The sequence below is a fragment of the Citrus sinensis genome, chromosome 3 (genome assembly GCF_022201045.2).
Source record: "Citrus sinensis cultivar Valencia sweet orange chromosome 3, DVS_A1.0, whole genome shotgun sequence".
Classification (NCBI taxonomy): domain Eukaryota; kingdom Viridiplantae; phylum Streptophyta; class Magnoliopsida; order Sapindales; family Rutaceae; genus Citrus; species Citrus sinensis.
In genome coordinates, this window is record NC_068558.1 from 45,422,961 (window position 1) to 45,433,865 (window position 10,905).

General features: G+C 37.3%; 2 protein-coding genes and 1 pseudogene across 7 annotated transcripts; all 3 read right to left on the reverse strand.

Annotated features, from left to right (window-relative positions):
• Positions 1-595: 595 nt before the first annotated feature.
• LOC107177241 (uncharacterized protein At5g01610-like) lies at positions 596-1,257 on the reverse strand. Its single transcript, XM_015530755.3, has one exon. It carries the CDS (start codon positions 1,220-1,222, stop codon positions 716-718), a length of 507 nt encoding a protein of 168 aa, XP_015386241.1. The 5' UTR covers positions 1,223-1,257; the 3' UTR covers positions 596-715.
• A 1,031-nt stretch (positions 1,258-2,288) lies between these two features.
• LOC102611393 (exocyst complex component SEC15B) lies at positions 2,289-8,551 on the reverse strand. Of its 6 annotated transcripts, XR_001508392.3 has the most exons (4): positions 5,833-8,550; positions 4,569-4,635; positions 2,929-3,196; positions 2,289-2,859 (listed from the first exon to the last, which is right to left on the reverse strand). XR_001508392.3 is itself a non-coding variant. In XM_006479927.4 (2 exons), exon 1 carries the CDS (start codon positions 8,274-8,276, stop codon positions 5,862-5,864), a length of 2,415 nt encoding a protein of 804 aa, XP_006479990.1. In that variant the 5' UTR covers positions 8,277-8,549; the 3' UTR covers positions 4,388-4,635; positions 5,833-5,861. The 6 variants fall into 6 exon arrangements, 1 of the variants encoding a protein (XP_006479990.1); XR_003065351.2 differs by lacking the exon at positions 2,289-2,859 and having other exon boundaries at positions 2,886-3,196; positions 5,844-8,551; XR_001508391.3 differs by lacking the exon at positions 2,289-2,859 and having other exon boundaries at positions 2,886-3,196.
• LOC102611882 (uncharacterized) lies at positions 2,327-5,549 on the reverse strand (annotated as a pseudogene).
• Positions 8,552-10,905: the final 2,354 nt, after the last annotated feature.

The following is a 10,905-nucleotide window of genomic DNA, read 5'->3' on the forward strand; positions in this document are numbered from 1 at the left end:
AATGAAAATACTTGCAAGGTGTAGAGACGAACAGCTGGGAGTTATAATTATGGATGCATAAACTACGAAGTGACACTAATGGCTCTCTTTACATGGCATTTTGAGAAAGGTCACTAGGCCTGTACATGTAACGCGGTAGTATAACTCACTCAATCTCCAAGTATGTTGAGGGAGGAGGGAGCGAGTAAGATTGCGGCGCTCTCATTTCTTCTGATCCTAGAATTAAATGTGTGGGTGTGGGTGGGTGAGGTAAATATACCCAAATAATACCCCATGATGTACTATTATAAAATGATTTCGATTGTTTTCTGCTTTCTTCTTTAAAATTAAATGGAGATAGATGCATCACGATACAAGAGTAACTTGGACTATGGCCCGGTAGAAATGAAAGACAGTAAATAAAAATAAATAATTCCTTATTTTTAACAAAATACGTTAAGAGAGAGAGAGAGACAGAAAATCTTAAATAATGGAACCATGTGTTCCGTGTATCCATCCAATAAATTTCTACCGCATCCACAAATGAAAAGAAAAAAGGTTGATAGTTTCAATACAAGTTGTAAAAATTGGTTTGGCTCATAGTCGGACTCAGCAATACAACAAAACAAGCTTTTATTGGATCCAAATTAAAAAAAAAAAAAAAAAAAAAACTAAAGAAACTACAATCGGAAGCAGATTAAGAAATTAGATGCGTAGATAATGATATAATTAAGATTTAAGAAATCGACGACAGTACATTAGGAGTAAAGCGGAGGTTATTGGCGGTGGCAGTGAAACAGTCAAAGCCACACCCACAAGTCGGACGCTCGGCAAAGCTGCTGACAGGAAAATCAGCAGAAGCGATTCCAACAGAGAGCATCAGCTCATCACCCTGACGAGTCACTTCCACAATGTTCAGCCAAAGAATAAGCACTTTCACACTGATCCCACTTAAATCAGAAATCTTGCCTTTGGTTATAACGCCCGTAATCGTGGGCTTGTACTTGAGGTCATATGATTCGATTGAGAAACTACAGGTGTCTTCCAAGTATACCGAAAACTTACCCGTGGTACGGTCAATTGTGTAGCCCAAGACGCTTTTTGGGAGGAGGCCGATCGGGAAGTCGTATTCTTGAAGAACTTCGTATGCGGTTTCCGAATTGTCGCCGCGGGCGCCGGACGAGACCAGCAAGAGGAAAATTATGCAGAGAAACCCCATTGACGTTGAGGATACTGGTCGCATGCGGTCTGGTTTGGTACATATATTTTGTTTGCTTTTAAAACCCCAGGGGCCACAACGGGGTTTGTGCTGAGGTTGGTTGTTGGATCAATGAATGGGTAGATAGAATTTACGGACAGGATCTTTACACGTAGTATTCCTACCCTTTTTCCAAAAAGACAATTTCGTTCTCCAGACTGTTGTCATAACTAATAAGCAAGTCGCTTCAATTAATGTGAACAATTCTGTGTCGCTGTTTTTAGCCTTTGAAAAAACAACTACAAAATATTTGACAAAAGTACAAAAAAAATTAATTACCATAGCAGTCATAAAATAATTTAATTTTATTAAATATATATTAATCTTTTTTATCAAAATTTTATAACTCAATAATATTTTCCTTCAAAATATTTAATTTCTATAAATGAACACGAAAGATTAAACTTTTATTTACACTAGTATATGGGGAGAACTAAATTTTGGACCTTAAAATAAGTGATTCATGTAATTTTACATAAATTACCACCAATGTAGTAAATGACACTACTTGCCCTTTTTCATGATATTTAGTGCAAGAAAATGTTAAATGGAACATGTGTTCCACCTTACTGTCATCTCTCCTTTGCCCATTCAATTAAATTATACCACCCATGCTATTTCAGAAAACCAAAAAAAAAAAAAAAAACCTTCTTGTTTTCTTTAAGTGTGTTAGGATCATGAAAAAGGCAAGTACTTTTTTTTTTTTTGTGTGTGTGTATTTTGTATGTAATACAAAATCAAAGGATTTAGAGAAGAAAAAAAAAAGGACGAATGTTTTGATGCATCAGCAATCAGCCACCAAGGTTCATTTTAAAAACGATCATGCAGATTAGAGATATTTCTTTTTCTTTTTCTTTTAGGTAATTACAATTTATCTAGAAATGCAACCCACCTCCCCTCAAAATTTTCGATCGAATTGATTCCATTATCAAATTATTTCATTCATTAAACATCCCAAGAAAACCAATGCCCATTTTCATGGCTGTAAAACCCACAAATTAATTTATGCTTTTCCACCCTAAAAAATTTCTAACAAAAAGCGACATCCAACTCACATGAAACTTTTCTGCAATTAAGATGAAAACACTCTTAGTCACACATTATTATTATTGGGCAGAAATAAATTAAAAGACCATTTAACTAGTTACAATCAAATCCACAGCCACATTGAGGATACTGATCAAAGTTATCAATCGGGAAAACAGCACAATCGATTCCCACAAAGAGTGCAAGGTCACAGCCTTAATGGATGACTTCCACGATGTTAAGCCAAAGAATCAGGACCTTGACGCTAGCACCCTTCAAATTCGTGAGTTTGTCTTTTGATGTAACCCCTGAGATGGTGGACTCATACTTGAGCTCGTAAGATTCAATGGTGAAGCTGCAACTGTTGTTCATATGTACCGAAAATTAACTCGCCTGTTTCTGCGTTGAGTGCATAGCGGGTTACTCCTTTTGGAAGAATGCCAACTGGGAAGTCGTATTCCTGAAGAACGTCGTATGCAGACGGCTCACTGTCGGCTGAAGCAAATGGGCTGGTGATTCTGGTGATGTTGAATGTGCAGCCAGCAGATGTTCAAAATGACGACGGCTAACGAACCCATTTTGTTTTTACTGTTTCTCTGAGTTAAAAAGATGGATGTTGGTATTGCGGAACCTTGAAAGTTAATAATTTTAGTATGCGTTTATACCTGTTGATCTTGATGGTGCCCATTTTGTCACAATTCTCATTAAAGTACAGAGTTTTAAGTGCATAGACAGAGAAGCTGATAATTGTTTCTGGGTCACGGTGGCAGTGATGTGTCTACATATTGGAGCAGATGTTCATCTTTTTGGCTACTTGTAAAGTAAAGATGGTTCCACGTGGCGGCTGCTAGCCAACTGTGCAGAAGACCACCAATTATGGAATGATTACACGGATGGCCCAAATTAGTTTCCATGCATGAACGCACTCTAAATCTGCAAATGATCAAAGTAAAATTATTTTTCAGTCCCCAAATTCTAATCTAATAATCAGAAAAACAGAAAAGAAGTGAAATGCGGCGGAAGTGGGACTGGGAGGTGGCAACGTTTCGTGTTGACGCATGCACTGTTGTAAGCGGGAGGGCGACATGATACCTCCCCACCAGACAACACGTGTCAAATCTCTGATAAAACAGATCGTCCGAGGTAGACAAATTCGTCTTGGAATCGAAGACATAAACGGACTTATTTGACTTTGTCACCTCGGGGAGAAAACGGAATTTGCTCATCCTATCCCACTAAAAAAATATCGGCCGAAATTTTCGTCCACACGGGTAAATGAAAAATTTACAAAAATAATCATAAAATTTTTTAATTTTTTATTTTAAATTTAATCCTTTTCAGTTTTTTCTTGTCATAATTAGTTAAATATTAATTTTTTTGACTAAATAATCTTTATTACTTTCAACAAATTTATAAACAATGACAGACATTATTTATAAATATATTGAAAGTAATAAGGATAATTTGATCCAAAAAAACAACATTTAATTAGTAATGATTAAAAATACTTAAGGGTCAAATTTTAAAAACTGAAAAATTTTATGATTATTTTCATAAATTTCCACGGTCAAACACCGTGAGATCACTCATGCCAGTACACTATCTCGACACTACGTGACAAAGCAATGCCTTCTTGGGCTTCCCCGAGTGATTTTGGATTTAGTTTTAATTCTTTTAACTGTTTCAGACTTTTAGTTACTAAACACATAATAGGGACAAAAGAAGTATCATTTATTCTAGCTTTAGCAATGACTTCATCTTCCAGATATTTTTGGTTTTCCTGAAAGATGCATATTGACGATACTGGTTTACAAAAATATGTGAAACCAAACTCTACCAGCGTCCAATTTGCTCTTTTCCTTATAATTGGTTTCCACCAGAATCAACATTTCCTTTGCAAAAATTGTAAAAACTTCAAATCGAGGCAAAATATTTCTTTTAATGCCCAAAAAGCCGATAGAAAGGACACTCTTTCTGCAACGAAACTGCTGTAACAATCATTGACAACAAATATGACATAACCATTGGGACCAACCAACCACTCCTACAATCTCTTTAACGTATATCCTACCTGCTCCACTCACCTCTGGATAGCCCGCTGGAATAGAATCAAACCGTAAAAAATACTTTTAATTTTTGAACTTTTTGATTTCTGCTTTGTTTCACTAATTTCATCAATTTGAACTACTTACATCAGATTAGGACGAGCATAGCACAAGTTGGACTTGTGTTGAATTCAGACAACCGTTGATTTCAAGACAGTTCAAAAACTAAGACCGACAATTTATCAAATCCCTATACTTACCCAATGATGTTCTTCTGCCGTCTCTCCCTCTCCCTCTCCTGAGTATCGATCCCATCCCCTTTGGTGCCTGCATGAATATGAGGGCATGATAGAAATTAGAAACAATACACACGCACATATTGACAAATTGATGAACAGAAACGGACTAGACTCAGGAATCAGAAAGTAATTAAGCACTGCACACCTTTGAAGAGATACAGGAATTAGTTCTTGAAGATTAAACAAACACATCCTTTGCTGTGAAAATAGAAACAAGCACAAAAACAAATAGAAAGCTTTTTCCTCGTGCTTAATTCTCGTCAGCCAATCATGAGACAATAAAGCCCACCACATTATTGAGGGGCAACATTATCATCTCCCCTCACTGTAGGAAAAGGAATTTGGAAACAATTCTGCCAGCTATGTTTCCATATACAAATCAGTTGTTTTTGCTGTCCATAAATTAACGTGTACTTTTTAACTATGAGCATGCAGCTATATCAAAGATGTTCTGACAGTTCTGCATTATTTCTCTCCTATTAACATCTTAAACCTCTCACAGAACAAATGGTTTCCTATTTAAACAGCACTCTCTCTATTAATTACCCCATTTTTAAAGTTGTATCATATGTCTTTATGTAGGAATTGTTGTCTTGCCATCCGATCTAGGTTTGTCCTTGATTTTCTCATCTCATAAGAGGATTCTATTCCAATAATAATATTAAGTATACATTTCTTCTTTAAACTCCCACTCAGTCTAGATGCAGCATCTTTATCTCTTCCCAGAAAAATATGCATCATTTGAAAGTGCGGTCTAGTAAATAAGTATGTGTTATTTTCAAATCCATTTGTAATCAAAAGTTTGCAACACACCAAAGTCAAAAGAATGGAACAATATACTGGTTAAAAAAGCAAACTACAGGTTTGTTGAGGTGGTTTGTTCATGAAAGGTGAAACATGAACCAGTAAAGGAATGCAAGAACCCTGTTCCTGAGGAACCATCCCAATACAAAGAGAATCAGATAAGGGCTGAAGAATTACCCATTAGATGTATCCAGAAAAGTCAAAGAAAGAAGAAGCAGCAAATTCACTAATGTAGCTTGAAAGAATTAAGAGTACAACAACCAATGCCTACGTATGAGAATTTTACAAACAAAAATTTCCACATCTATCAATACAATCAAATGAGAACAGTAGGCAGGAGTGGTCCACAGACAAATAAAGTCAGCAATGGACCTCTAACAAATATGCAATCACAATCAACAGGGGCAAGGAAAAAAAATACCAGGATCCTACGTTTTAGCTGCCCCTGACTTAGCTCACATCCCTTAGTCTTTTTATCAAAGCATCCAGTGATTTCTTTTTTGGATTCTGTTTGGCTCCCCTGCTTCCAAAAGTTCCAAAAAGCCGATCTGAAGGATCTCTTAACTTCTCTGAAATTGTCACTACTTTCCTGTGGTCCAAAGCATTGTAACTCCTTTCCCTAATCACTGGATTCAGAAAATTCTCAGGATGATTGCTCAACAGCAAATTCACCAACTGTCTTGACTCAGCAAGCGCTGTCTTCAACTGATTAGCATCCCCATCTGTGAATAGGGGAGCCAAATTATCAGCAAATGACTCCAAAAGCCGAATATCTACATCAATTCCCATAATAGCATTGATATTAAACCTCTTCACAGAATCCCCATATACAGCGCCTACAATTGTCTCTGATATGTGAGAAAGGACATCTTGCAAAACCCTTCTAAGAACCTGAGCAGGCAAAATCTGTTGAGCAGTAGAAACCAGGGTCTCCAAATATATTATCACCTCATTCACATATTCATTCCCATTCTGTAAGGGCTCATCAGCCATCCAGTTCACATTCTCTATCAATGACATGAAACCATCAACCTTATTCTTAAGCAACCCAGATAGCATTTCCTCTGCAGCATCACGGGCTTTGGTTAGAGGAAATTGCCTCCTACTTCTCTCTGCCATTCTCAATGGAATACCAGAAAGCTGTGCAGCATGACGGAAGAAAAAATCACAAGCACGCTCTAAAACGGCCATATTAGCAGCCACCTGCATTGCCTGAGAAACCCCATGGACAGATGAATTGATAAGCTTCAACAAAGCCTCATCCAAAACCTCGCCCAAAAGCCTATCCAAATACTTTTTCACAACATCAAAGAACTCCAGATGCCCACCGTATGACATAAAGCTCACTGAATCCTCAATAAATGACCGAACAATCCTACAGCAATCAGGCACTGTAGAAGAAAATGGTGCAACGTAAGGAAATGCAGGTACAATATCGGACGTCTGAATCTGAAATGAAAGCACATTCATCGAATACTCATACTCCTTCTTCATGAGCATCTGCTCAAACTTATCAGCAGCAAGTGCTTCAGTAATCTGTTTACGACAATCTGACAACAGCAATTCATGATATTTGTCCCTATGTTTGCTCAAAACATCAAGCAAAGCATCTATGGGATACCCATACCTCCGCAATGTAACACCTAACAAACTCACATAGTCCTTAATCAACAACAAATGATTAGCAGTTTGCATCCTCGAAAACTGATCCTCTAATACTGAACACATTTTACTAACAGCAGCATCCCACAGATTCTCAACTTCAATTTTAGATATCAAACCACCACCAGTCCTCAAAATTCGATCTTCAACAATGAAAAAGCCCGCAATTTGGGCAAAAAATGTTTGATGAGATTCTAGAAACGGAGTCATTGAAGATACCTGAAAATCAGACGTCAATTGAAGCTTCCTGTTTTCGAAATAATACTGCTTAAATCGATCCTCAAGACCTAATGTTTGGTGAATATGATAAGCTCTATAAAGCGGCGTCAAATCAAACCCTAACAGACCAGCACCACCGTTACTATCACTTTCGACGCCGTTACTAAGCCCGTTCTCATCATCATCTTCCTCCTGCAAGGCGTAAACGCAGTCACGCAAACTGAGACGGCTTTGTTCTTCGGCTTGCCTCTGCTTGATTCGTAAGTCCTCTTCCCGTTGCCGAGCCGAAGAAGCTTGGCCTATCGCTAATTGGCCTAAATTTCGACTCACTACACGGATCTCAACTAGCCAATCACCGAACTCCTTGTTTACTTTTCTTTCGATGTATGATCTAATCGATGGAGTTTTCTTCTCTAACATTCGCTTCAAAGTAGACGACGGCGCTTTATCTGAAAACTCACTTTCCAGTGCATCCGTACACTTCAAAGCCATGTAAAAATTGTTATTCGAAAGATGATGATTTGCTCTGGAACACAGCTCCATCAATTTGACACAAGACACGATTGATTTCAACGCTAAGTCAATGTTTTTTGAAATAGTTTGCGCTTCCACGTAAGAATCGAGTGAAGCGAGCAGTGGACCGGCAACGGACTGGAGCTTGGAGTTGGAATCGGAGAGAGCAGATTTGAGCGAATCGACGTCTGAGAGGAGAGATCGAAGATCATCAACGGCTAGGATGAAGTCCTGGTAGTGAGCTTTGCAGACTTCCTCGATTTCAGATTCTTTGGATCGGGAGAACTGGCGTAGGTGTTGAAGGAGTGTCTCCGGCTTCCCCGATGCGAAGGCTTTCCGTACGAACGGGCCCAAGTCTTCGCCGTTGCCTATGGCGGAAGACAGGAGTAGCTGATCGAGTTTATCGGCGGAGTCTCCGCCGTTTGCAGTGGCAGGAACCACCTTGCGGCGGGTCCTTGCTGACAGCTGCATCCTTTTGAACAAGTGGCGAAAAGAAACGGAGGGTGTACTTGGAAAGAATGAAGAGGAGTTATTGCCGAGAGATAGGGGAAAGGCGGGGACTTGGGAGGCTATAAGTATTTATTTTGTGCTTCGACGAAAATGCCCACTTAATGTTGGGATATTATGTAGGTTGATTGTGGAATTTTGAAGGTGAGGTATGAGTCGTTCGGTAATTTGGTGACTTGTTTGACCTCCTATTACCTCTTAATTAATTCGACGGCGGTCAAGCCGGAATGATGTCCGACGTTGATTTGGTGATTAACCAAGCCGGAATGATGTCCGAAATTTAGTCGCTGTCTGAAAATAATTGCGGGTATTTTTCTTTTCTCTTTTTTTTTTTTTTTTTTCCCCAATTGGGGGTTCGTTGGCAAGTAACAATCATTTTTTCCACTTCAACAAAACAAAAAGTAGAAGGTAATTAATAAACATTCCTATCAACCCCTTTCTTCTTCTCAAAAAAAAAAAAAAAAAAAAAAACCCTTTCTTCAATAATTGCATGTACAGTATAAAGAAGAAAACATATAAACCTAACTCGTGTGTACAATTAGGTCAACTAAAAGATATATGATGGCTTGTAATTATAAAACAAAGATATATAATTTTCGTAAGTCGTCAATATGAGTTTTTGGACGTCTTTCATAATATACTAATACAGTAATGCGCACAAATACAGAGAAGAATAGGATCTATTTTGCATAAATTTTGGGTTATTAAATCATAATCAATCGAATAATTGAAAATAATAATAATATGAATTTCTTTTAAAATAAAAGATAATAAAATTTGGGTCCCATTAAATATTGTTAATTCCTTTTATTATCTTTTTCTCTGTTTACGGCGTGATTACCTTCTTCCTCCATGATTTCTTCAATGGCAATAAATTATAAGGAAAAAAAAAAAAAACACCGACGACCTAATGTTCCAATTTCAAGTTCCAAGAGATGATTCAGCTCTGTTAATGTAGCCATACAACACTTTGCATTAACTTGATTTTTCTTTTTCTTCATTGTTGATAATAAGAATTAGATAATGGAGCAATCACTCCACAAATAGATGGACACGACAGCAAACTTTTCCATATGGGTAAGTTTTTTAGAAGAAATAAAAAGAAAATTATAGAGTATAACGGAGCTTTTCTTCGCCTTATATAATGTGAACAACACTTTTTTCTTTTGTGTACTTTTAATTCTTTCTTACTCTTTAATATTTGATATAATACTGTAATTATTTTTTTTTCTCCCTTTGTTGATAGAGAAGAATATGTAGAAAATAGAGAAATAAAAATATATTAAAATATGTTAAAATAAGAGAGAAAAAGATAATAGAACGAATATATAATATTTCGTGAGGCCAAATTTTATTATATTTTTTTAAAGAAGAAATCCACTTCACCACTAATTTCAACCATTTGATTGATTAGTATTAAAGGGCTGAGATTTTGTGTAAAATAAGCATGGGCTACCTCCTATCCCGTAAATATATTAACAGGAGAGAGAGCATTTGTTTCTAACAATTTCTTGATGATTGATGATATCTGTGAAACTTTTTGATTGATGGAAGGGAATGGTTCGGTACATTTTGTTATGCCCGGGCCTTCTGCTGTAAGATACTAATATACACACAATTATTGTTATTATTATTATTATTATTATTATAGGAGTCACATGTCCATTTTAAAAAGAGAGAACCATGAAAATAGAAAAAAAAAACAAATAATGGGTTGTAGTAATGCTTTTCACACACCGTTAATATCGTTATAAATTCTCATTTTTGTTATTTATATTACCACTATATTTTCACATGATGGTTTGCTTCATTTTTAGGGAAATTTACACTAATAACCATTAAAGTTTTGGTTTTTTTCATCTTAACCCTCCAAACAAATTTCTATCAACATTAGCCATAAAACAAGCTTTGAGACCAAAATACCCCTCTCCCTCATCTCTCCCCCAACACTCCCTTTCACTCATCTCTCCCAAACCGAACCAACTCCCATCATCGGCGGCAACATCAGCCCTCGTCGGCGGTGGCTCCATCTTTCATCGACGTCCGATCTACAATCTACAACTTTCAACAAAACCTAAATTAGCCATTTTTTTTATTTTCATTAATTTCAAATGAAATTTTAGAATAATAATGGTTGTAGTTTGAGAATAATGGTGGTGGTGGTGGTGTTTGGTGGTGTTTTGGGAGTATTGTTTTTGGATTTTTGAGTGTTGTGGGGAGGGAGGGGGGGTGGGGGGCAGCGCGCGCGCGCGCCCATCGCTGGGCAGCAGCGCGGGCGCATGCGCGCCCCACTGTCGCACCAATTTTGGTGCGACAGCGCCCTACTGCCGCACCAATTTGGTGCGACAGCAAGCCTCTCGCACCCTATATTCTTTATGTTTTTGCATCCAGTTTTTCCAAATTTTGAATTTGTTGGTCTGCTTGTTGTGCAAATTTTAATGTACTCGCAAGCGCACGAATCTATTGTAGTATAGACTAATGGTGACGAGTGTCGATCCCACGAGGAGGTGGATTTTAATTATATATAGAATTAATTTTGTAAATGGGTAGTTGGATTTATGGTGGAAATGATTTGGAATATGCTAATACTTAA

Bases quoted from the DNA above. Each gene is read 5' to 3' on its own strand.
- LOC107177241 (XM_015530755.3), bottom strand. From the start codon at position 1,222: ATGCGACCAGTATCCTCAACGTCAATGGGGTTTCTCTGCATAATTTTC.
- LOC102611393 (XM_006479927.4), bottom strand. From the start codon at position 8,276: ATGCAGCTGTCAGCAAGGACCCGCCGCAAGGTGGTTCCTGCCACTGCA.